At 47.9% G+C, this 26,947-nt stretch overlaps 1 protein-coding gene across 10 annotated transcripts in view; it reads left to right on the forward strand.

Annotated features, from left to right (window-relative positions):
• The window catches only part of map7d3 (MAP7 domain containing 3), a 104,538-nt gene that overhangs the window by 56,770 nt on the left and 20,821 nt on the right, over positions 1–26,947 (forward strand). For 7 of the 10 annotated variants that reach the window (XM_086002313.1, XM_086002310.1, XM_086002322.1 and 4 more), the window contains 8 exons: positions 883–975; positions 1,251–1,349; positions 2,331–2,456; positions 7,320–7,471; positions 9,290–9,528; positions 11,055–11,314; positions 22,559–22,670; positions 23,246–23,426. In XM_086002313.1, the coding sequence (XP_085858439.1) occupies positions 883–975; positions 1,251–1,349; positions 2,331–2,456; positions 7,320–7,471; positions 9,290–9,528; positions 11,055–11,314; positions 22,559–22,670; positions 23,246–23,426 (1,262 nt within the window). The remainder of the gene's footprint in view (positions 1–882; positions 976–1,250; positions 1,350–2,330; positions 2,457–7,319; positions 7,472–9,289; positions 9,529–11,054; positions 11,315–22,558; positions 22,671–23,245; positions 23,427–26,947) is intronic. The other 3 variants (XM_086002317.1, XM_086002339.1, XM_086002350.1) reach the window with 3 other exon arrangements.

Here is a 26,947-nt window from a genome sequence, read left to right on the forward strand (position 1 = left end):
GGGCAGTACTGAGGGAGTGCCGCACTGTCGGAGGGGCAGTACTGAGGGAGCGCCGCACTGTCGGAGGGGCAGTACTGAGGGAGCGCTGCACTGTCGGAGGGGCAGTACTGAGGGAGTGCCGCACTGTCGGAGGGGCAGTACTGAGGGAGCGCCGCACTGTCGGAGGAACAGCACTGAGGGAGCGCCGCACTGTCGGAGGGGCAGTACTGAGGGAGCGCCGCACTGTCGGGCAGTACTCGGGGAGCGCTGCACTGCCGGAGGGGCAGTACTGAAGGAGCGCTGCACTATCGGAGGGGCAGTACTGAGGGAGCACCGCACTTGGGGGCATTACTGAGGGAGCACCGCGCTGTTGGGGGAGCAGCACTGAGGGAGTGCTGCACTGTCGGAGGGGCAGTACTGAGGGAGTGCTGCATGTTGGAGGGGCAGTACTGAGGGAGCGCTGCACTGTTGGAGGGACAGTACTGAGGGAGCGTTGCACTGTCGGAGGGGCACTACTGAGGGAGCGCTGCACTGTCGGAGGGGCAGTACTGAGGGAGCGCTGCACTGTTGGAGGAGCAGCGCTCCCTCGTCACAGATCCTCCCACAGTGCAGCACTCCCTCGGTACTGCACTGGAGTGTCCGCCTAGACTTTGGGCTCAAGTTTCTGGAGTGGGCCTTGAACCTTCTGACTCTGAGGCGAGAGTGCTAGCCACTGAACTACGACTGACACCTAATGTAGCCGCTCTTTGATTATAACAGCTGAGTCTCTGCACCACTGAAAGACGATTCCATGGCTTTGAGCTTTAGTTCTGTAGTGTGATTGTTACTCAGTTGCTAGGTTGTGTTACAGAGCAGTGATCCGTTATCTTCACCCAATTCACAGAAGTTGCTCTTGATTTTTAGGTACATCTTTGAAGAAAAGAAGTGCTTCATTAAACAGATTGGGTAGTAAAACCCCTCAGCCACCACAGAAAGTGTCTCAGGTGGAACAAGCAGGTGCAGGAAATGCTTTCTCGTGACATTTAACGTGCTAGTTCATGTAATGTTAATTTTTCATTACTCCTTTTAAGAAAAATCATGCTGCCTTTCAGGCGTTTTCTACATCAGACCGTTTTTTCAATCACGTTTTTAAGTGTGCTTTTAATCTAAAGCCAGATATTAAATAAGAATTCAACGGTTTTAAAATTTTGGATGTGAACCCAAAGGTTTTGGACGCGATCTTTGTTGGTTAGGATGTTTCAGGAATAATGGCCAATGCCCTTGATTCTTAGGGACAGCGGAAAAGAAGAGAAGCTCTTCCTTGAATAGATTGACCAGTAACCCTCGTTCATCTCCTCAATCACACAAGCTCCTGAAGGAAGATCTGCAAGGTGGCTTACAATTTGCATCAGACTTTCCCCCGTTATATGACCTAAATGTTAAATGAATATTAAATATATTTGACTTGATCCTAATATTTTCTTAACCCTGTATTAATCTCTACCCTAATTTGTGATGTGGCTCAAAATCGCACCAGTTGAAGTATGTAAAACCCTCGCTGATTATTTTTCATCGGGGAAACAACCTTAACATTGATTTTTGATTTTCTGCTGGTTTACGGTGACAGTATTGAAGGACCTACATTGACACCATGATGTCCTATCTGTCCAGCAGCTCGGGCTTTTCCTGTGCGATTTAACCATGCAAGTGTCAACCTGTTGCACCCTGTTTGTAATTAACCTTCTTGAGTTTGGAAATCTTTTCAACTGTGTAGTCTGCTTGCTGGTCGTACTGCTCTGATATTAAACATTGAATTCACTAACAGAATATTCTAAACTGATTCGTAACACAGTCACCCCTAACCTCAGAGAATTTTTTCTCCCTTAGGCTTTCACTGGGCAGTGTACTTCCTAACATAACTTCCAGTTTCTTAATACAGACGTGCCTTTTGCTGCTGCTGCTGTTCTCTGACTACATTATGCCACTTGACCAGAGTAGGCTGTGGCAGCCTTTGTTTACCGTAGGTAGTCTCGTGGATTCTGGCAGTTTGGACGCACCTTGCCTCTTTGAAGCTGGCCGATTTGTGCTGATCTTTATTAATGAGCAGGTTGGAGTGTTGTGTTTGGGAATGCACCGTGCCTGCATTATTACCACTTGACCATTGTTTGCTCCCAGTTATCTTACTGTATGGGAGAGTAACATTTTTGTTTCTAACCCTTTCTTGGTTTTGTTTTTCATAAGCATTCACTAACCTGACTAACATGTTTTTGTCATGATTTATAATTTTAACCCTCCTTTTCCCTCTTTCCTCCCTCCCTCCCTCCCCAGTTTAACCATGCTGACTCCCTTTTTGATTTATTCCTGTCCCTCAGCTCGGCGTTCCCAGAACAGTCCCCTGGAGAGTAATATAATCAGCCGCCTGCTGACCCCCACACAGTCCTCTTTAGCTAGGAGCAAGAGTGCTGCCGCTATATCAGAAGCTGGACAAAGTTCTGCAGGTAATTCTCTTCCACCAAAGATCGAGCACTTGCTGAACGTGACTGTGTAACTCTGTGCCTGCACGCTGGCCTTGTGTGCACATTAGTTCTTGGCCGCACTATACTCTCTGCTAACATGTCGTACTATACTTAGCCGGCTCCATGGCCTATGGAGCCCCTGCTGACTGAGAGGCATCAGCTGATGCCAGTCTGTTCAGCCAATGTGACAGCGCAAGGGAGCTTGGTCAGTTCCCAGCCCGGCCACCAATGGACTACCTTCCGGAGCCAGAGAATACCCCATCTCGGGCTGGGGGGGGAGGGGGCTGGGGGGCTAGTGGGGGGGGGGCTAGTGGGGGGCTGGGGGCTAGTGGGGGAGGGGGCTGGGGGGCTAGTGGGGGGGGCTGGGGGCTAGTGGGGGGAGGGGGCTGGGGGGCTAGTGGAGGGGGAGGGGGCTAGTGGGGGGGAAGGGTGCTAGTGGGGGAGGGGGGTTGCTCGGGGCTGCTGCAGGCCCATCTCCAATCCGCTGACTGCAGTGTAATGTTCTCTGCAGGATGCTGGAAGGAGGGGAATGTCTTTTTTGATGGTGAGAGATAGAAAGTAAAGACATTTGTTGAATCAGTAAGTTGAGGTCCTTATTGTGTAGAATGGGCCTATGCTCTCTGGAGTTTAGAAGAATGAGAGGTGATCTCATTGAAACATACAAGATTCTGAGGGGGATTGACAGGGTAGATGCTGAGAGGCTGTTTCCCCTGCCTGGAGTGTCTAGAACCAGGGGTCACAGTCTGAAGTTAAGGGGTCGGCCATTTAAGACTGAGATGAGGTGAAATTTCTTCACTCAGAGGGCGGTGAATCTTTGGAATTCTCTAACCCAGAGGGCTGTGGAGGCTCAGTCTTTGAGTATATTCAAGGCTGAGATCGATAGATTTTTGAACTCTAGGGGAATCGAGGGATATGGAGATCGGGCGGGAAAGTGGAGTTGAGGTAGAAGATTAGCCATGATCTTATTGAATGGTGGAGCGGGCTCGAGGGGCCGTGTGGCGGAGCGGGCTCGAGGGGCCGTGTGGCGGAGCGGGCTCGAGGGGCCGTGTGGCGGAGCGGGCTCCTATTTCTTATGTTCTTTCCCATTGAATGTGTTTTTACTTTCTCCAAGGTGCCCTGTTTTCCAGGCCTGCCACAGATTTCAATCATTCCTCTAGGTTTTAATATTTCAAAAGATCATTTTGTGACATCTGGGTGTAGCTAATAAAAGGAAATATCAGATTATTAAAGATTAGAATCAATGAGATACAAGCAGAAAATGCTGAACATACACAAAGATTGCAGCATCTGTAAGAGTGATTACATGCTACCCTTTCACGTGCACTTCAGCCTGCCTTTTCCCTGTTACAGATGCTAACTGACCTGCTGTGTAATTCCAGCATTCTCTGTTTTTATTTCAGATTTCCAGTGTTTGCAATGTTTTTGCTTCTATTAGATGAGGTTAGTTATGCAGTTAATATGAAAATGGGAGAGGAAAAACAAAGACATGGTTTTTGAAATTGTGCTGTGTTTGTGCAGATCTCGCGGTGACTAAGCTCCCTGAGATGTTTGATTCCAGTCTGTTTTCAGCCTCACATCACATGAGCGCCAACCTTAGAGTAACTGACCAACCCGAGGAGGCCGTGGTATAAGGATCAAACACTACTTTAATCACAAATCTGAAAAGAAAGCTATTTACTGCATCTCCGATCTGACCTCTTCTGCCCTCTTTCTCTCTTTCGCCTTTCTTATTTTCAGATTAGACAGGGGGGAGAGATCAACTTAATCTAATGCAGCTGTTCTAATCTTTTGTGTCTTTAAAAAAAAATCTAACCTCAGTTACTTTGTTGAAATGGGTTTCTTTCCTCCCGGCCTCCTATCGTCCAGCGTAGAGGAAGGAGCAACTTCTTAACCCCGGGCTTCCTTAGACCGAAGCCCAGAGCCCGACACTTGATGCAGTCTCGTCGTGTCGGTTGTTCAAGAACTCATCAAACCTCAGAGAACCGCTCCCGGCTGTGTGAATTTATCCACAACAGGGTAACGGTTACTAAGTTCAGAATGCTGTGAATTGCTCCTTTCAAATACTAGTTTTACTGCAGAAACCGTAATATTAGCAGAAATGTTCCATAAAATCCTTGAGCAGCTTGTGAGTATTGGATGTTGTTAATCACTCTCAGTACAGTGATGAGTATTGGATGTTGTTGATCACTCGGTACAGTGATGAGTATTGGATGTTGTTAATCACTCTCGGTACAGTGATGAGTATTGGATGTTGTTAATCACTCTCGGTACAGTGATGAGTATTGGATGTTGTTAATCACTCTCGGTACAGTGATGAGTATTGGATGTTGTTGATCACTCGGTACAATGATGAGTATTGGATGTTAATCACTCTCGGTACAGTGATGAGTATTGGATGTTGTTAATCACACTCGGTACAGTGATGAGTATTGGATGTTGTTAATCACTCTCGGTACAGTGATGAGTATTGGATGTTGTTGATCACTCTCGGTACAGTGATGAGTATTGGATGTTGTTAATCACTCTCAGTACAGTGATGAGTATTGGATGTTGTTAATCACTCTCAGTACAGTGGTGAGTATTGGATGTTGTTAATCACTCGGTACAGTGATGAGTATTGGATGTTAATCACTCTCGGTACAGTGATGAGTATTGGATGTTAATCACTCTCGGTACAGTGATGAGTATTGGATGTTGTTAATCACTCTCGGTACAGTGATGAGTATTGGATGTTGTTGATCACTCGGTACAGTGATGAGTATTGGATGTTGTTAATCACTCTCGGTACAGTGATGAGTATTGGATGTTGTTAATCACTCGGTACAGTGATGAGTATTGGATGTTAATCACTCTCGGTACAGTGATGAGTATTGGATGTTGTTGATCACTCGGTACAATGATGAGTATTGGATGTTGTTGATCACTCGGTACAGTGATGAGTATTGGATGTTGTTAATCACTCTCGGTACAGTGATGAGTATTGGATGTTGTTAATCACTCTCGGTACAGTGATGAGTATTGGATGTTGTTGATCACTCGGTACAGTGATGAGTATTGGATGCTGTTAATCACTCTCGGTACAGTGATGAGTATTGGATGTTGTTAATCACTCTCGGTACAGTGATGAGTATTGGATGTTGTTAATCACGCTCGGTACAGTGATGAGTATTGGATGTTGTTGATCACTCGGTACAGTGATGAGTATTGGATGTTGTTAATCACTCTCGGTACAGTGAGTATTGGATGTTGTTAATCACGCTCGGTACAGTGATGAGTATTGGATGTTGTTAATCACTCTCAGTACAGTGGTGAGTATTGGATGTTGTTAATCACTCGGTACAGTGATGAGTATTGGATGTTGTTAATCACTCGGTACAGTGATGAGTATTGGATGTTGTTAATCACTCTCGGTACAGTGATGAGTATTGGATGTTGTTGATCACTCTCGGTACAGTGATGAGTATTGGATGTTAATCACTCTCGGTACAGTGATGAGTATTGGATGTTGTTGATCGCTCTCGGTACAGTGATGAGTATTGGATGTTGTTAATCACTCTCGGTACAGTGATGAGTATTGGATGTTGTTGATCACTCTCGGTACAATGATGAGTATTGGATGTTAATCACTCTCGGTACAGTGATGAGTATTGGATGTTGTTAATCACTCTCGGTACAGTGATGAGTATTGGATGTTGTTAATCACTCTCGGTACAGTGATGAGTATTGGATGTTAATCACTCTCGGTACAGTGATGAGTATTGGATGTTAATCACTCTCGGTACAGTGATGAGTATTGGATGTTGTTAATCACTCTCGGTACAGTGATGAGTATTGGAAGTTGTTGATCGTTCTCGGTACAGTGATGTACCTCAGTATTCGAGTCATTCTTTAGTGTTTATCCAATTTGTTATGATTTTTGAGCTCTGAATATGGATAAAGCATTTGTTGAAAGGAATGGCACTTGGCAGTGCTGCGCGTCCCTGTAGCTATGACTGTTGTGAGTTCCAGTCTGGGTCGGCAGAAAGAAATGTTGGTGGAGGATTGGAGCAAATCTGAAAAGCGAGAATACTGCACCTTTGGTTAAAAATTGGGGTCTTTTCAAATACTGGTTTGTTTTAATGTCCTGACAAGTGCTTGCAGATATATTTTGATTTTCAGGTGCTTATTTAATTTTCATCGATCTGAAATCTCCATTTGCTGCTTTTTACTGTCTACAGCATATTTTTTAAGCAATGTGTTTTGGTTTGGATTTTTTTTAAATCATTGTTCCCACCTGGCAGCTGAATGTGCAACCTGGCTGGAGTATCAGCAAGCCTGCTGCATGGAGCCCGACTCCTTGTCCACTGCTGCTTTATGTACTTTTAATAATGCTTCAACTTCTTACAAAATGTGTCTTCCTCTTTTGGGGTGAAGCTTGTTTACAGGACTGTCCTTCGCTGTACTCAGGACTGCATTTTAATGGAAACTCAAATGGCAGCAGCACAGAGGATGCATGTTCTCAGCTCGTAGCTTCAATAACCGTCCCTGTGATGTGAAATCACTGCTGTGTTTGTGTTTCTCACTGGATTATGGTGTTGTCCTGTGGTTTAATGCTTAAATAACTTGCTGTTTACGGATGGCAGAATTAGCAGTTGAAAGTCAATTCTGTTAATTTCCTTTTTTTTAAATGTTTCTTCACCTTCTGAATTACTAACTGTAGCGTGGTGATGGTGTCTGATAATCAAGTGTGGCGGCCTGCACTCTGCTCTTCATTTGTGGTCCTAACATGCACCATTTTTTTTCTCTCCTTTTGTTTTCTTGCTCTGCACTTTTCTTTCTTTCCTTTTTGAAATTCTAACTTTGTAGAGTCTCATCTCTGTCCTCGTTCAGCTTCAGCTAGCTCCATGAATCCCCCCGTCAACCCCCCCAACAAGCCTCTGCGTAGCCGCAGCACTGACAGACAGAACTCGACGCCTGACAACACCACTGGAGACACTACATCAGGCGAGGCCGCGCAGGTCAGTGGAGGAGGCGGCTTTTACCGCATTCATTTGGAAATCATTTATTTCGTATCTTTTTGTTCATGCCCATGTTCATACTGAGACTTTAAAGTGCCCATTGTAGTTCATTGACCATTGGAGAGCCGCGGCAAATGTTACTGTTGTAAAGAAGTTTCTCCTGAATTCCCTGTTGGTGATTTTTATTCAGTATAATAATGTTTCCTGCTTACTTTGTTTTTTTTCATTATGGAATATTCAGTATTTATGGGGTTGTGTAGCAGGCATCAGAATTGATAGGGTTAGACAAAAGAAAGAAAGCCTTCCATTTCTGTAGCCTCTCTCACCACCTCAGGAAGTCCCAAAGTGCTTTACAGCCAATGCAGTACTTTTGAAGTGTAGTCACTGTTGTAATTTGGGGAAACGTGGCAGCTAATTTGCGCACAAGCAAGCTCCAACAAACAGTGATGAGATTAATAACCAGATAGTTTTACTGATGTTGATTTAAGGGATAAATATTGGACAGTTCACTGGGAGAACTCTCCTACCTTTCTTCGAAATAGTGCCCATGGGATCTTTTACCTTCACCTCAGAGGGCAGATGGAGCCTCGGTTTAATGTTTCACCTGAAAGACGGCACCTCCGACAGTGCAGCGCCCCCTCAGCACTGCACTGGAGTGTCAGCCTGGATTATGTGCTCAAGTCTCTGGAGTGGGACTTGAACCCACAACCTTCTGACTCCGAGGTGAGAGTGCTGCCCACTGAGCCACGGCTGACATCTAATTAATCATGAAGACTGAATTTAATTGCAAATGGCATTCCATCCAGATCTGGTGTAATATTTCCAGTTCAAACTTTACCTTCTCTTTGTAAGTCCCAGGAATACACCCTAGCGATTTGGTTAGGGTGGCTGTTTATCTGCACTGTGTTGTATTTGCCCAAGTGAGATGTAACACAGCTGTGGATGATGTGCACAATGTCCTTTCCCTCTCCCTTCGTGTACACTCAAGAAAAGAGAGTTGTGGACTGCACATTGCTGGGTAGCCAGTCCCTTCACTGATCCTGTGTTGATGGTTTTAGTGAAGTGTTTGTGCTGTCGGCTGCTCCTTCACGAGTCTCCTGCAGCCGATAGCAGCCCCACAATAAACCTGTGCAGTTGTGTAAGCCGGGCTGCCGGCCTATGCGAGAGGGGCCCACCCTGGTGCTACTTACTCCCACCAAGCCCAATATACAAGCAGCTTTAACGTCCCTTCACCGGCAATCAGAGGCCGGACCGCCGGGCAGGCTGTCCTCTTCCAATGTTCACTAAAGGTCCGAGGTTAAGTGAGTTTGGGGAGGCTTGCTACAATTTACAACGGATGAGAAAGTCTCTAATTCTGACAGTTCCGTCCAGGGACATTGAGGTGGCTGGTGAGAGAAATAGACGTACCAAGTTTATTGCGGGGTGGCAGGAGGGCTGCCCTTCTGAGGTTAGGGTGAAGGCACGTTATATGTGTGAGGAGAGCCTAGACTGCATCTGAACGGTGTGTTATATCCAACCAGAGTTTGCGTGATGTTGGTGAATGATGACATGAAATTAAATGCAGCATTTACTTTAGTAGACAGCTTGTATTCCTAATTTCAAAAACGGTATATAGTGAACTTGTACCAATTAGGTAGTAAAGTATCAAAGTACATTTGAACTTTTAATTGAATAGTTAGCTAATTTGATAGTGTAGACATGAAAAAATATTGTTTAATGGATATGAACTTAAGGTGGTTGGCGGGATGTGGCGCTGTGGCATGGGTGGTGGGGCGGGTGACTGGAGTAATGACAGTCTTGTTTGGTTTGTACGTACAGAAGCAAATCAAGGGGAAACGCCCATCGTCTCCTGCCTCAACAGCAGGCCGTAGACGCTCTCCCTCTCCAAATGTAGCAAAGAGACCCTCCTCACCATCCAGCACAGGGGCCAGGAGACCCTCCTCACCATCAAGTACAGGAGCCAAGACGCCCTCCTCACCATCAAGTACAGGGGCCAGGAGACCCTCCTCACCATCCAGCACAGTGACAAAGAGATCACCATCACCTTCAACAGTCAAGTAAATACTATGGATAATTAGAAATTATTAAGTTCTAATTTATAAAACCATTGTTTTGTTCTTCAAATGGCTTGTAACTAATGCTTCTACTGGGGGAACTATGGAGTTGAGGTACAGATCAGCCATGATCTGATTGAATGGCGGAACAGGTGCGAGGGGCTGAATGGCCCCCACCTGTTCCTATTGAACTGTTGTCATTTGTAGATGAGCTTTCTTATTCTAGATTGCTGCAAACCTGGAGACGGAATCTTTGCCAGAATGCTTCAATGCGAGATGTATCATGCAGCATTCTTTAAGCATACGCCCTAATTGGTGTCTCACCTGCTTCACAATTCTACATCTCTGAAAATCGCAGTGGAACTTGGCATGTGACACATTATTTCTTCCTTAAAAGTTTACCCCTTCTACTCTTCTCCCCACCCACCACCCCCATCCCAAACTCTCTTCCCACCTGTATTGGAGCCAATGCTTGTAACACCTGATATTCAAAGTCTGATCAGTTGACACCAGTTTTCTGATCTTGGTGATTTGTGGCTGTTGTGCAAAAGCTGTTTAATGCCTGGGTTTTAGCTAACCCTGTCGATCTCCGCTCCCTAATGTGCTGCTGATGCTGAAGCTCAGTCGGTTTACTGGGTAAAGTGTGACATGCGTGGAGATTAACCAACTGCAGGTCGATGGGGCTTAGAAAATTGAAATCAGGTAATGTCACTTAGATTTAGAGCATTGGGTATTGGTCACCGACTGCTTAATACCTAGCTGCTACTCAGCACCTAAAGCCGCATGGGAGGTTGGGGATAAAATCTATGCAACATCTCCTATGCATTGACTCAAATTGAATAGAACCTGGGCCATGATCATCACATTGCAACTCCGAATGTTCAATGGCGCTGCTGAGCTTTTCCCCTTTAGGAAGGAACATGCAGCTAGTCTTTGTGGTTGAGGTGCTTTGGTTCTTCTGGGATGGAACGTGTTGTACAACTTAATAAAAAAAAGGAACATAAACCCAGCTAAACAGTTTTGAGAGCTGCTGCTTCCTGTTGTTAAATTGTGAATGTTTTCTGTGATTTAACATAAGAAATAGGAGCAGGAGAAGGTCATTCGGCCCCTTGAGCCTGCTCCGCCATTCAATAAGATCATGGCTGATCTTCTACCTCATCTCCACTTTCCTGCTCTATCCCCATATCCCTTGATTCACTTAATATCCAAAAATCTATCGATCTCTGTCTTGAATATACTCAACGACTGAGCCTCCACAGCCCTCTGGGGTAGAGAATTCCAAAGATTCGCCACCCTCTGAGTGAAGAAATTTCTTCTCAGCTCAGTCCTAAATTGGCCTGCCAACCCGAAAATGACTCGTTTATTCCTACGCTCTGTTTTCTGTCCATTAACCAATCCTCAGTCCATGCTAGTATATTACCCCCAATCCCATGAGCCCTAATTTTGTTTAATAACGGTGACACTATTTTCAGAAAATGTTCAGTGCAGGTTTCAGATCTTAACTGACGGTGATTTTATTTGAATGTTAGATCGAGTCCAAAGAGCCGTCCTCCTTCTCCCAGCACATTCAAGCAGCACCCTCCATCCCCTACGCTCGTCCATAAGCCTCTGCCCGTCCATCAACTCCCACTCGCTTCCACTGGTGTGAGTGCAACCAAAAAGAAAAGCGAGAAGGAGGGGAAACCGAAACCGGAAGCTGCGGGTCCGGAGCACGAAATCGTGCAGAAGTCGGAAAAAGAGCCCTCGGCAACAGTGTCTACCAAAACCAAAGATTCTGAGCAGAAACCAGGTAAGGTCTGACCTGAGGGCTTCAGACTTTAAAGGAAGCAGTAACATGTTTCTGTCGATAATAATTGCACCTCTCGAATATGACTTGGAGAATCACCACATATTGTCCTTATGAGAATATCCAAGTACTAACAACTTGCATTTATATAGCGCCTTTAACATAGCAAAATGTCCCACGGTGTTCAGACAGAATTTGACACCGAGCCACACACAGATATTAGGACAGGTGACCAAAAGCTTGGTCAGAGAGGGAGGTTTTAAAGAACATCTTAAGAGAGGTAGAGAGGCGGCGTGGTTTAGGGAGGGAATTCCAGAGCTTGGGGCCCAGGCAGCTGAAGGCACGGCCGCCAATGGTGGGACGAAGGAAATCAGGGATGTACAAGAGAGGTGTAGGTATAAGAATGTGTAGAGGAAAACACAGCCAGGATCAGCTGAGGAAGCATTTGAAAAGAAAGCCTTGGGTCCTGCATCGCTGTCTTGTCCAGTCTGAAATCCCCTTCAACCCTATTTACACTGGCAAATTCAGTCTGGATGGCGCTTTCATCAGATGCACGCTAGCACAGCTTCTGTGGCTGACGTGGACATGTACAGTTGTCCATTGTCGTTGGGTCAGTATCCTGGAATCCTTCCATACCACCATCACCACGAGGGCTGCAGTGGTTCAAGGAGCAAGCCCCCGCCACCTTCTCCGGACGCATCACCCACATCCCGAGAACAACAACTTGTAAAAATTATGTAACCAGGTGACTGATAAACAGGAGGTGAGCATCCCTGAGGCATCGGCCATTTAACCAGATGGCTAAGGAATGATGTCGAAGATGCATGTTGGTAGAGGGAGCTGTGAACATGCACATGATGAAAGGCCATTGACGAAGGGAGAAATGGAAGAGAATTTATGGTCATTATTCATGTTTCGCTGAAAATTTCCATTCAACCCAAGTTACTGTGGGTCAGCGATGGGGCCACATTTGGATTGCTGCGTGTGAATTTTTGCACCCTGCTTGCAAAATATCATCGATGTGTTCAGGAGAGTTCAAAGAAGAGCAACCAGGATAATTCTGAGACTTAAGATTTAATTACGAAGAGCTGAATTTGAGCTGGAGGAGACGGTAATCCTGGTCTTTGAAATGACGAGAGACATTGTAGATGTAAGCAGGCTATTTGATGAGAATGTTGAAATTGAGATCAGAGTACAGCGGTTTGAAATGAGCAAGATTAGAATTGGCGCCCACTGAAGTCGTAGATACGTTGGGACCGACTCCCAGCCAAGGTGCTCCAGGCTCTTCTGAATGGGAGCCTGAAGGTCAAGAGGATAGTTGTAGACTAGGATGGTGAACTGCTGCGTTAACACGCTTCTGTGGTCATAGCCTGCAAGGAATGGCAGAGTTACAGTCCATATGTGCAGATGGATAAATAATTTGGACTTACAGTTGATTACATTTTGGAGATCAGGGAGTATTTATACCGAACCTTTCTCCAGAGATTAAACTGAGAGAATATCCTTGCTGGGACAGACTGTACAACTGGATCAGGCTAATGGGCCAAACAGCTTATTCACGTCTCGCGCTTTCTTGTGTTGAAATGGAAAACCTCGAAGTGTCTTAGAATCACTACAAAGCTCTCAGCTGGAGATTTAATAAAGGAAAAAAAGAACCTTTTAGAAAATACTGGACATGCCAAAAAAATTTTAAATCAAATCGGAAAGCGTAGTGGCTCCCGACGGAAAGACTCGTCGTTTAGGCAAGTTGCCAGACTGTCCATTACACAGGAGGTTGGCGATGAAGCTGTGTAAGGCCCCACGTTATATTTTTAGACTTTCAGCTCGGCAGCATTAAGCTGTTGGCAGGCTGGAGCGGCTGTGAGCAATGAGTTCTGCAGGTGCTAACCCTGCTAGGACCAGCAGCAGTGAGCACCTCCTCAGACTTTCCTGAACCAGATTTTACACCGTTTAAGCTGACACAGAAAGATGAGAACATGGCTGCAGGAAGTGTGTGGTTTTGTTAAGCTCATTCCTTTGATAGGCCTGCACTGCCTGGCTGTATATAGCCGCAGGCTGTGCTCTGGAATCCACCTTTCAATGTCCTCATCATCCCCCACAGGCTCTTTTCACAGTCAAAACCCTCGAGTTTACAACAAAATGCCAGACAATGAATATCTCTGTATTGATACGCTAGCAAACAATAATGTCATTTTGTGTGATGCAATTTTTTTTATTACTCAACTTTTGTCCACTTTCTGATTTTGGGTTAAAACCTGTGCATTTCTCCAATCTCCGTGTAAAATCTGATAAACCAACCAAGAGCGGCCGTGCTGCTTGCTTTATCTTCCACACACTTGCTGTGAAGTTTAGAATTAGTTTCACCTTTAATTCTTCAATCATTGATCTGAGTCTACAAACGGGATATAAATCGATCTGTAAACACCTGATCACACGATCGTCTGACCAGCTAGGAACCATGGCTTTAAGGCACATTATTCTGTCTGTTAACTCAGCGAGCTTACCCTGTTCGGTGCTACTTATCCCCCTCCCCACCTCATTGTTGGAAATACATTTTGAGAGTATAGAATTATATGCCACAGAAGGAGACCATTCGGCCCATCGTGCCTGTGCCGGCTCTTTGAACGAGCTCTCCAATTAGTCCCACTCCCCTGCTCTTTCCCCAGAGCCCTGTATTTTTTTTCCTTTTCAAGTATTTATCCAATTCCCTTTGAAAGTTATTATTGAATCTGCTTCCACCGCCCTTTCAGGCAGCGCATTCCAGATTGTAACAAGTCGCTGCATTTGGAAAAAAATTCTTATCTTCCCCCACAGTTTGAGTAGATAATTGCAGTGGGTCGAATACCAACCTCTTGCATTGAGATCTCTCATACTTTTCCTTTACCCTTTTCCTTCCTTTGGCGCAGTACTTTTTGAAAGGTTTTCTTTCTGCGTGCTCATTGGTGTGAAGGATGTTGGTGTTGGCAAAATAAATAACCTTTGCACCTTAGAGTCATAGAGTTTTTACAGCACAGAAAGAGGCCCTTCGGCCCATCGTGTCTGCGCCGCCCATCCCTCCCTGTCCAGTCTAATCCCATTTTCCAGCATTTGGTCCATAGCCTTGTATGCAATGGCATTTCAAGTGCTCATCCAAATGCTTCTTGAATGTTGTGAGGGTTCCTGCCTCTACCACCCTTTCAGGCAGTGAGTTCCAGCTTCCAACCACCCTCTGGGTGAAAATGCTCCTCCTCAAATCCCCCCTAAATCTCCTGCCCCTTACCCTGAATCTGTGCCCCCTTGTTATTGACCCCCCTACTAAGGGGAAAAGTTCCTCTTTATCTACCCTATCTATGCCCCTCATCATTTTGTACACCTCAATCAGGTCCCCCCTCAGCCTTCTTTGCTCCAAGGAAAACAACCCCAGCCTGTCCAGTCTCTCTTCATAGCTGAGGCGCTCCATCCCAGGTAACATCCTGGTGAATCTTCTCTGCACCCTCTCCAAAGCAATCACATCCTTCCTATAGTGAGGCGACCAGAACTGCACACAGTACTCCAGCTGTGGCCTCACCAGCGTTTTGTACAGCTCCATCATAACCTCCCTGCTCTTGCCTTCATTAGCAGAGGCATAGAATATAAGTATCCCATAAGCCTTTTTAACCACCTTATCTACCTGTTCCGCTGCCTTCAGGGATCTATGTACATGTACACCAAGGTCCCTCTGTACTTCCTAGGGTCCTACCACTCATTGTGTATTCCCTTGCCTTATTTGTCCGTCCAAAATGCATCACCTCGCACTTTTCAGGGTTAAATTCCATTTGCCACTTTTCCGCCCATCTGACCAACCCGTTAATATTGTCCTGTAGCCTGAGGCTTTCCTCCTCGCAATTTACCACCCCACCAATTTTCGTGTCATCCGCGAACTTACTGATCATACCCTTTACATTCTCATCCAAATCATTAATGTAGATCACAAACAGCAAGGGACCCAGCACCGATCCCTGAGGTACCCCACTGGACACAGGCTTCCAGTCACAAAAGCCTGTTAGCTAATGTTACCCCAATATTTAAAAAGGGGGGTAGAGAGAAAGCAGGGAATTATAGACCAGTAAGCCTTACATCGGTTGTGGGCAAAATGCTAGAGTCCATTATTAAGGATAAAATAGCGGAGCACTTGACAAATGGGGAAAGGATCGGACAGAGTCAACATGGATTTACAAAGGGTAAATCGTGTTTGACTATGATATACCTATCAATTCCTCCAATAAAAGGCGAAGAGTTACGAAGGTGACTAAAGGTTTTTATTGACTAAATAACAGCCCACTCTCGTGGGTGATCCGATCCAAGCAGGAGGAATACCAGCCAGTCGCTCACCTTTATACCTGGCCTGGTGGGTGGAGCCAAGGCGGAGTCGGCAGTGGTCATCCCAGGTATAGCAGTGTGGCAAGAGGCGACCTCGTACCGTGATACAATAGTGGTCAGTGATACAGTTATAACGAACAGTGGTGAACAGTGCTAACTACTAACAGTGATACGATAGTGAACGTGGTTTACCACATTCACCCCTTGTTTAGAATTAAGTCCGGCGGGGTGAAGTGTACTACCAATTCTGGTAGGTCAGTCTGTCCGGAGGCTTCGTAAGCCTCTCCGATCGCCGCAGCGGTGGTGTTGCCTTATCCGGTGCTGGTGCCTTATCCGGTGTTGATGCTGGTGTTTGCGTGGTCGGCGAGGGCTCGTGGGGTTCCGGCATGCCGTCTACCTGGACTGAGGTTGGGGGGGGTGGTGGCAGTGTTTCCGGATCGGCTGAGGGTGCGAGGTCTCGTAGGGAGACAGTGTCCTCCCGCCCGTCTGGGTACGCCACGTAGGCGTACTGGGGGTTGGCGTGCAGGAGGTTCACCCTCTCGACCAGGGGGTCCGTTTTATGGGTCCTCACGTGTTTCCGCAGCCAGACCGGCCCCGGGGCGGTCAGCCAGGTTGGTAGAGTGGTTCCCGTAGTCGACTTCCTGGGGAAAACGAACATTCGTTCATGGGGGGTGGTGTTAGTGGCCGTGCAAAGTAATGACCGGATGGAGTGCAGCGCTGTCGGGAGGACTTCTTGCCAGCGGGAGGTTGGGAGGCCCTTAGACTTTAAGGCTAAGAGGACGGCCTTCCATACCGTCGCGTTCTCTCTTTCCACCTGACCGTTACCTCTGGGGTTGTAGCTGGTGGTCCTGCTTGCTGCAATACCTCTCTCTAGGAGGAATTGCCGGAGTTCCTCGCTCATGAAGGAGGAGCCCCGGTCGCTGTGTATATAGTTCGGGAACCCGAACAAGGCGAAGAGGGCATTCAGGCACTTAATGACCGTGCTACTGGTCATGTCGGGGCAGGGGAAGGCAAAGGGGAAACGGGAGTACTCATCAACGATGTTGAGGAAGTACACATTACGGTCAGAGGACGGGAGGGGCCCCTTAAAGTCGATGCTCAGGCGCTCGAAGGGGCGGGTGGCCTTGATCAGGCTTGCTCGGTCCGGCCTATAGAAGTGCGGTTTGCACTCCGCACAGGTCTGGCAGTTCCTGGTCATGGTCCTGACCTCCTCGATGGAGTAGGTCAGGTTGCGGGCCTTAATGAAATGGTAGAGTCTGGTGACTCCGGGGTGGCAGAGCTGGTCGTGGAGGGTCTGAAGCCTATCGATATGCGCGCTGGCGCATGTCATTCGTGAAAGGGCATCAGGGGATTCGTTCAGCTTGCCTGGCCGGTACAAGATCTCATAATCGTAGGTGGAGAGCTCGATTCTCCATCTCAAAATCTTGTCATTCTTGATTTTGCCCTTCAGCTTGTTATTAAACATGAAAGCCACCGAACGCTGGTCGGTGAGGAGGGTAAATCGTTTGCCTGCCAGGTAGTGCCTCCAGCGCCGTACTGCCTCCACGATCGCCTGGGCCTCTTTCTCGACCGACGAATGTCGGATCTCGGGGCCCTGTAGGGTCCTTGAGAAGAAGGCCACTGGCCTCCCCTCCTGGTTTAGGGTGGCGGCTAAGGCGAAGTCGGATGCGTCGCTCTCCACCTGAAAGGGGATGGACTCGTCCACTGCGTGCATCGTGGCCTTGGCTATGTCTCCCTTAATGAGGGAGAAGGCCGCGCACGCCTCCTCCGTGAGGGGGAAGGAAGTGGCTTTCAGGAGGGGTCTGGCTTTGTCCGCGTAATTGGGTACCCATTGGGCATAGTAGGCGAAAAGCCCCAGGGTTCTCCTAAGTGCTTTAGGGCAGTGGGGGAGGGGTAGTTCCATGAGGGGGCGCATTCTTTCTGGGTCGGGGCCGATGATTCCGTTCTCCACTACGCAGCCGAGGATGGCAAGGCGCGTGGTGTTAAACACGCATTTCTCCTTATTGTAGGTGAGGTTCAGCCGTTGGGCCGTACGGAGGAATTTCTCCAGATTCGCGTCATGTTCCTGCTGGTCGCGGCCGCAGATAGTGACGTTATCTAGGTAGGGGAATGTAGCCTGCAGTTCGTTCTGGTCAACCATCTGGTCCATCTCCCTTTGGAAGACCGAGACCCCATTAGTGACACCGAAGGGGACCCTAAGGAAGTGGTATAGGCGCCCATTCGCCTCGAAGGCGGTATACTGGCGGTCCTCAGGGTGGATAGGGAGTTGGTGGTAGGCCGACTTCAGGTCGATGGTCGAGAATACTTTATACTGTGCAATCTGATTGACCATGTCAGATATGCGGGGGAGGGGGTATGCGTCCAGCTGGGTATATCTGTTTATGGTCTGGCTGTAGTCGATGACCAGGCGGTTTTTATCGCCGGTCTTTACGACTACGACCTGGGCACGCCAGGGGCTGCTGCTCCCCTCGATAATGCCCTCTTTCAGGAGGCGCCGCACCTCAGAGCTAATGAAGGCTCTGTCCCCGGCGCTATACCGCCTGCTTTTGGTAGCGACGGGTTTGCAGTCAGGGGTAAGGTTAGCAAACAGAGAGGGTGGCGGGACCTTGAGGGTGGAGAGGCTGCAGGTGTTACGCGGTGGGCGGTTTAACGTTTGCTGGTTGTTGACTGTGAGTGGGGGGAGGGGTCCACCGTATGCTAGGGTTACGCTTTGGAGGTGGGATTGGAAGTCCAGCCCTAGTAGGACGGCAGCGCAGAGATGGGGGAGGACGAGGAGTTTAAAGTTTTTATACTCCGTGCCCTTAACCGACAGGGTCACGACACAGTAGCCGCTGATGTCCGTGGCGTGGGACCTCGATGCCATCGAGATTCGGCTGCGCGTTGGTAGGACAGAGAGGGAGTAGTGGCTCACCGTGTCTGGGTGGATGAAGCTCTCCGTGCTTCCGCTGTCGAACAGGCAGGTCGTGGCGTGGCCGTTCACTTTGATGTCCATCATTGACTTGGACAGATGGTGCGGGCGGGCTTGGTCCAGGGTGACGGAAGCTAGTGTGTAGCTGAGCGAGTCGTTGTCATCTGCGGGCGAGGCGGTCGGGCGTGGTGAGTAAAATGGCGTCTCCCACGAGGTAGGGCCCCATGAGGCACTATTGGGGTCGGTTGCCTTAATCAAAGATGGCCGCCCCCATGACTCATGTGTGGGGATGCTGGCCTCAGTTGCCCTAAACAAAGATGGCCGCCCCCATAGTTCGCATGCGGCACTGCTGGCCTCTGAGGATCCGCTCCTGCAGGCCTTGGAGAAGTGGCCTTTCTTCAGGCAGGTTTTACATATGGAGTTCTTGGCTGGGCAGCGCGACCTCGGGTGCTTCTCCTGGCCACAAAAAAAACAGCCGGCGGCCCGATCGCGGATGCCCGATGTCGGGGCCAGTGCCGGGGGTGGCGGGGCCGGTCGGGTCCGGGACGCCGACGCAGAGGTAGGTCCCGGGGGCGGCGCTGGGAAGGGTGCTGTGGTAGGGGTCGGGCCCGAGTCCCAGGGTCGCGAGCAGTACCTGGTGAATGCTTCCTGATCTTGGTGGGCCACTTCCAGGGAGATAGCGAGGGCTTCAGCTTTTTCCATGCTGAGGTCTTTAGCTTCCAGCAGTCTTTGCCGTGAGTACTCGGACCGTAGGCCTTTCAGGAATGCGTCGCGGATATTATCTTCAGTATTTTCGGCTGCCGACACCGATTTAAAGTCACAGTTCCTGGCGAGTGCATATAGCGCCTGTGAGAATTCGGCTACTGATTCTCCTGGCTGTTGCGGCCGTGATCTTAGGAGGTGCCTAGCGTACATGTAGTTTACCGGGGTCCGGTACTTCTGTTTCAGCAGGTTGATGGCGGTCTCGTAGGTAGTCATGTCCTCGATGAGAGTGTATACTCTCGGGCTCAGTTGTGCCTGCAGGACACTTAGTTTGGATGCCTGAGGGACGCTGGATTCTCTCAGGTATGATTCGAAGCAGACCAGCCAGTGTTTAAAGTCTGCGGCTGAGTTTGCTGCTCGTGGGTTCAGGTCCAGGTACGGCGGTCTGAGGGCTCGCAGCCAAGCTGGCTGGTGTGGCTGTGCTCCTGGGAGCTGCGCTGGTGGCTCCTCCGCCGGTTGTGACTCGTTGTCGGACATCATTAAATTTAGTCAATAAAATTGATATACCTATCAATTCCTCCAATAAAAGGCGAAGAGTTACGAAGGTGACTAAAGGTTTTTATTGACTAAATAACAGCCCACTCTCGTGGGTGATCCGATCCAAGCAGGAGGAATACCAGCCAGTCGCTCACCTTTATACCTGGCCTGGTGGGTGGAGCCAAGGCGGAGTCGGCAGTGGTCATCCCAGGTATAGCAGTGTGGCAAGAGGCGACCTCGTACCGTGATACAATAGTGGTCAGTGATACAGTTATAACGAACAGTGGTGAACAGTGCTAACTACTAACAGTGATACGATAGTGAACGTGGTTTACCACAGACTAATCTGCTGGAATTTTTTGAGGAAGTAACTGGTCAAATAGATGGGGGAGAGCCAGTGGATGTGGTGTACCTTGACTTCCAGAAAGCCTTCGATAAGGTTCCACACAAAAGATTATCATGCAAAATTAAGGCTCATGGGATTGGGGGCAAAGTATTAACGTGGATAGAGAACTGGCTGGCGGATAGAAAACAGAGAGTTGGAATAAACGGCTCGTTTTCGGAGTGGCAGGCAGTGACCAGCGGGGTGCCGCAAGGATCTGTCCTGGGACCCCAGCTGTTCACAATATATATAAATGATCTGGATCAGGGAATTGGATGCAATATTTCCAAATTCGCTGACGACACTAAACTAGGAGGAGGGGTGGGCTCTGATGAGGATGTCAGGAGGCTACAGTGCGATTTGGACAGGTTGGGGGAATGGGCGGATACGTGGCAGATGCACTATAATGTGGATAAATGCGAGGTTATCCACTTTGGGGGTAAAAACAGGAGGGTAGATTATTATCTAAATGGCAATAGATTGGGAGATGGGGAAGTGCAGAGGGACCTGGGTGTTCTTGTGCACCAGTCACTGAAGGAGAGCATGCAGGTGCAACAGGCGATTAAGAAGGCAAATGGTATGTTGGCCTTCATATCAAGGGGGTTCGAGTATAGGAATAGTGATACCTTACTACAGCTGTACAAGGTGCTGGTGAGACCGCATCTGGAGTATTGTGTACAGTTTTGGTCGCCCCATCTGCGGAAGGATGTTCTTGCCATGGAAAGAGTGCAACGGCGATTCACCAGGCTGATACCTGGAATGGCGGGAATGACCTACGAAGAGAGATTAAATAGTTTGGGCTTGTACTCACTGGAGTTTAGAAGATTGAGAGGGGATCTCATCGAAACATATAAAATTATGGCAGGCCTGGACAGGCTGAATTCAGAGAGAATGTTTCCAATGGCCGGGGAGCACAGAACCAGGGGCCACAGTCTAAAAATAGCGGGCAAATCATTTAAAACAGAGATGAGGAAGAATTTCTTCACTCAAAGAGTGGTGAGCCTGTGGAATTCCCTGCCACAGAGGGCTGTGAAGGCTAATTCAATAAATATTTTCAAGAGAGAATTGGATATATTTCTGAAGGCTAAGGGGATTAAGGGTTACGGAGAAAAGGCGGGGACGGGGTACTGAACTGGTAAGATCAGCTATGATCTCAGACGAAGATCAGCCATGATCTCATTGAATGGCGGAGCAGGCTCGAAGGGCCGAATGGCCTACTCCTGTTCCTATCTCTATGTTTCTATGTTTCTCCAGTCCTCTGGTACATCCCCTGTGGCCAGAGAGGTTCTGAAAATTTGTGTCAGAGCCCCTGCAATCTCCTCCTTTGCCTCACACAACAGCCTGGGATACATCTCGTCCGGGCCTGGGGATTTATCCACTTTTTGGCCTGCTAAAACCGCTAGTACCGCCTCCCTCTCGATGCTAATATGTTCAAGTATGTCACAGTCCCCTTGCCCGACTTCTATGTCTACATCGTCTTTCTCCATAGTGAACACTGAGGCAAAAAATTCATTTAAAACCCCACCTACTTCATCTGGCTCTACACACAGCTTGCCACTTTGGTCCCTAATGGGCCCTACCCTTTCCCTGGTTATCCTCTTGCCCTTAATATACTGTGTCAACATCCAGTCCACTCTGAGCGTAACGCCCCCTCCCCAGGCCACACATGCTGGCCCAGTAAGCAACTTCAAGCTGAAGCTCAGAAAAACATCATTTGCCACACGAGCCATCTCTGGCAGGTCAGAAACCTAATGCCAAATTCATGGGCACCCAGAACAGAGCTGAGGATTCACCGGCGGCCATCAGAGAGGAGGCTTTTATTCCAACCCAGCCTAGGAGCTAAGAGTGGAAAGTCCATGTTTCAACCTCCCTATCCAGGGGTAAGCAATTGCGAAATCAAATCGAGCACTTCTGCACTGAATGGATACCCACAACATTACAGCCTGTACATCCCACTGCCGCATACGTTTACCAGCTGGTGGGATGGAATGATTTTCAAAAAATGTGAGCTGAAGGTTCATAGCGTTCCAAACGTACTGTGCCATTTCTGTCGAGATTGCTATAAAAGGTGTTTCAAGATTGAAAGGGTGCTTGTCAGGAGCTCTGGATTTACGCTTGAATTGCAATAAAAGTGAACTTTTCCATGGCAGAGTTTTACAGTTGCAAAGTCACTGTTTGTATAAAATGCCTAAAAAAAACTTTTTAAAAAGCATTATGGAAATAAGCTTCACCTTGAAGTTATTAGTTTGTATTATTCGCACTATAAAACACATTAAGCTTACTCAGTGCTTAGTAATATTTACAACTTGTACTTAGCTTCATTTGCTATCAACCCCTCACTTGCTGCCGGTACTCTAACTTACTATTAACAATATTGCAGGGACCACATCTGCTGAAGAAGCTGCTAAAATCTTGGCTGAGAACCGGCGTCTTGCACGTGAGCAGAAGGAGCGTGAGGAGCAGGAGAGATTCCAGTCAGAAGAAGCTGAGAAGTAAGTGGCACAGAAACTGTAGCCTGCAGTTCACAGACAGGCATTTATTTGTAAGTGCAGCACTTGCAGGCAGACCTTGTGTTTTAGATTCAAGCCATGCAGTCAGGCAACTGGAATTGTTTTGTTTCAGCGGTTTAGTTTTAGATTTGCATATCTGATGAGATTAATGCATTTCCCATCACATCAGGTTACAGGGAACAGCTGGGAATGAAATCAGGAGAAGAATGAAGGGGGAAGTTAGAAGCAAAGATTTCAGAGTGATTAGAACGTGGAATGCTTTGCCCCAAGTGGTTAGTATGGCTGACTCCAGCCTTTTAAAGAGGACTTGAATAAGTATTTGAAAGGGAAGAATATGAAAGGATGTAGGGAAAGGGGATTGGAGTAGATAGGTCCAGTTGAAGAGCTAGCATTGGCACAGGGTGATGGGCTGAATGGCGGCCTCCTGTGCTGTATTTTCTGAGATTCTATGAATTGGGGGAAGGGATGCCTTTTCCGAGAGCCTTTTTATATTTGAGACGGAGGAAACGCGGTATTTTAACGCTCATCACAGAGGATTGCGCTGTTATATTTTTAAGGTGCAGGAAAGAAGAGCTAAAAAAGAAGGAAGCTGAAGAGAGCGTTCGCAGGGAAGAAGTAGCCCGTGTGCAAGAAGAGGAGAGAAAACTTGCAGAAGAAGAGAATCAAAGAAAAGCTGAAGAGGAAAGGGTTTACAGAGAGCAAGAGGAGCAAGAACATCTTGCAGAGCTCCAGCTCCAGGTCAGAGTTCATGCTGTTTGCAAAGAAACTCCGCTTTGTATGGGTATATTCTTAAACATCACTTGGAAAGCCTAAAGGCCTGACAGAACGCTTGTGTATGTAAAGAGTCTTTCCCTTTGTGCCCTAATTATGACACCAAAGCTGGTTTCCTGTTGCAGGTTCTTTGTTTGTTGTAGGGTGCTCCTTTTTGAAAGTGGCCTTGCTTGCGCCTCATGCAGGAAATCTTGTTACTTTCTTGGGTTAACAGCCTGCTGCAACATGTATTTTTTAATCCAAGCCGTCCTCGGTTCTTTTGGCCAAGCAAGCATGTTTTCAACTCAGTTTATTGAACGATGAACAGATTCCCCTTGATGTTTGCAGTCACTGACGATCTGCTGTGTAAAGCAGCACAAGTTGTATTTACTGTGCAATCCGCAGCGCATCGTTCTGCTGCTTCTCCCCGGAGGCATCAAAATATTATTGTAAATAGGCCCATTCTGAGGGCAAGGAGAAGGCCATTTGCTCTGTAGACTGACAGCTGGTTGTAATTCCCCTGCAGGTCAGGAAAAACGGGAAATGCCTGACTTTTATTTTGAAAATTAAATTGAAGGATTGGTTTGCCTCTGTAGCAGAGTATGGCGGGTGTGTGCCAGATGCAAGACTTTTTACACATGCAATATACAAGATAGATGTGCGAAAACCTATCCCGAGTTACCTGGAATCGTCGAATCTTACAGCACAGAAGCAGGCCATTCGGCCCATCATGCCTGGGCCAGCTCTTTGAAAGAGCGCTCCAATTAGCCCCACTCTTTCCCACCCCCCACTTGCTCTTTCCCCACAGCCCTGTATTTTTTCCCCATCAAGTATTTATCCAATTCCTTTTTGAAAGTTCCTATTGAATCTGCTTCCACTGCCCCCTCTCAGGGACAGCCACCCTCCTGCCCGCGCCCCTTAAAAACAAGTGAAATATTTTGATTGCTGTGGACTCAGTAAGAGTCAGAGAGAGAGATTCTTGTTGCTATTAAGTGAGCTGGCTATCTATCGGTGTGACCGTGTGGGACTGAGATGGATTATAAACCAAAGCTCACCAGTGATTCCCTCGCAGTAGATGGTGAGGACTTTTTTTTAAAAGGAGGCCCTGAATATGTACCACACCAAACCATTTCACTTTTTAAAACATGCAGGTCCTGAAATAGTGCATTTATTGCACTAAAAATGTACTTGTTCTTATAGATGTAATTTTTTGCATTTAAAAGAACTTTTTCCACACAGCAGTTATGGGGAGATTATTTGGACGTACTCTGCATCCTGCTGAGCTCGACTGGGAACAAGGCAATTGCCTGTGGGCTTTTGAGCAGAGCAATGTCTGGTCCATCTTTCACTAAAGAGTATTACTGCACATGGCTGCAATCTGTTACCAGATGTGCTCTTGTTAGTTCAACTTAACCTGCCAATAGTTATCGTCCATTCTTGTCTGAAAGCAAGCGATTGATTTCCAGTTTAAACATCTGAGGCGGGTCAGAGGCATTGCCTACATACTCATGGACACGTAGGATATGGGTGTGGTTTTCTGTGGCAAGTACTATAAAACCTGCCTGGTTGGTATATGAGTAAACTGGCACAACCTGGTTTCTCAACCAGTGCATTTCCCACTTGGGAATGCAGCACTGCCCGAGTCCAGTATCTTTGTCCATGTGCGCGCGACACTCGCGTGTCAAGTGTACCACAATACCCGAATGGCAGTCCTTACCACAGCTGGGTTGAGAATAGAATAGTCATCTGTCTACACCCCAAGATTAAGACAGAATTTCACACAGTCATTGTTCCCCTCTCCGAGTGAGAAACTGTTCTGAATTAAGAGGTCAGAGTATTTCAGGAAACTCTCTCGGCTGTTTCCTGTAGCGAAGCGATGGTGATGAATCTCCAATACCAGCTGGCACGTGAGCTGCACGAAGGATATTGTTCTCTGCTGTTGGCTGGATGGGAGTGAGTCCTGGATTAAAGGGCTAGAATTAGGGCAATCCGCACTTCCTGGGCTAATTCTGGGCGATGTAAAAAACACGCACAGAGCAGCTCTTGGTTGCCATTGTAACCTATCTGCTAAATAGTAAGTAGTTTGATCGACTGCATTCCCTGCCTGTCGAATGGGTCCCAGCTGGAGTAACTGCTGTGGAATAGCTTACCCAAGATTTGTAGAATATTGTAAATTGTGTGCCCATAAAGCATCTATATACCCTGGGGAATTTCAGCTTTCCACGGGGGTGTATATTAGCAAGTGTGGTATTCAGTCCTGTCAAGTGTTTGGTTTAATGGCGTGCTTTACCCTTTTTTTAAATGACCACTTTTTTAATCATTTGATTATAAAATGTAAATTTAATCAACACTGAAATGTGTTGTGTTGGAAAGACCACTTACACATTGCAGCGTTCTGATGACGTGTAGACTGGAGGCTGCACTGATCCCGGAGTGACGTGTAGACTGGTGGCTGCACTGATCCCGGAGTGACGTGTAGACTGGTGGCTGCACTGATCCCGGAGTGACGTGTAGACCGGAGGCTGCACTGATCCCGGAGTGACGTGTAGACTGGTGGCTGCACTGATCCCGGAGTGACGTGTAGACCGGAGGCTGCACTGATCCCGGAGGTTGCACTGATCCCGGAGTGACGTGTAGACTGGTGGCTGCACTGATCCCGGAGTGACATGTAGACTGGTGGCTGCACTGATCCCGGAGGTTGCACTGATCCCGGAGTGACGTGTAGACTGGAGGCTGCACTGATCCCGGAGTGACGTGTAGACTGGTGGTTGCACTGACCCCGGAGTGACGTGTAGACTGGTGGTTGCAATGATCCCAGAGGTTGCACTGATCCCGGAGTGACGTGTAGACTGGAGGCTGCACTGATCCCGGAGTGACGTGTAGACTGGAGGCTGCACTGATCCCGGAGTGACGTGTAGACTGGAGGCTGCACTGATCCCGGAGTGACGTGTAGACTGGAGGCTGCACTGATCCTGGAGTGACGTGTAGACTGGAGGCTGCACTGATCCTGGAGTGACGTGTAGACTGGAGGCTGCACTGATCCCGGAGTGACGTGTAGACTGGAGGCTGCACTGATCCCGGAGTGACGTGTAGACTGGAGGCTGCACTGATCCCAGAGTGACGTGTAGACTGGTGGCTGCACTGATCCCGGAATGACGTGTAGACTGGAGGCTGCACTGATCCCGGAGGTTGCACTGATCCCAGAGTGACGTGTAGACTGGTGGTTGCACTGATCCCGGAGGTTGCACTGATCCCAGAGTGACGTGTAAACTGGAGGCTGCACTGATCCCGGAGGTTGCACTGATCCCGGAGTGACGTGTAGACTGGAGGCTGCGCTGATCCCAGAGTGACGTGTAGACTGGTGGTTGCACTGATCCCGGAGGCTGCACTGATCCCGGAGTGACGTGTAGACTGGAGGCTGCACTGATCCCGGAGTGACGTGTACACTGGAGGCTGCACTGATCCTGGAGTGACGTGTAGACTGGAGGCTGCACTGATCCCGGCGTGAC

This window comes from Somniosus microcephalus, chromosome 1 (assembly GCF_052327205.1).
Source record: "Somniosus microcephalus isolate GS21.2 chromosome 1, FLI_Smic_1.0, whole genome shotgun sequence".
NCBI classification, from domain to species: domain Eukaryota; kingdom Metazoa; phylum Chordata; class Chondrichthyes; order Squaliformes; family Somniosidae; genus Somniosus; species Somniosus microcephalus.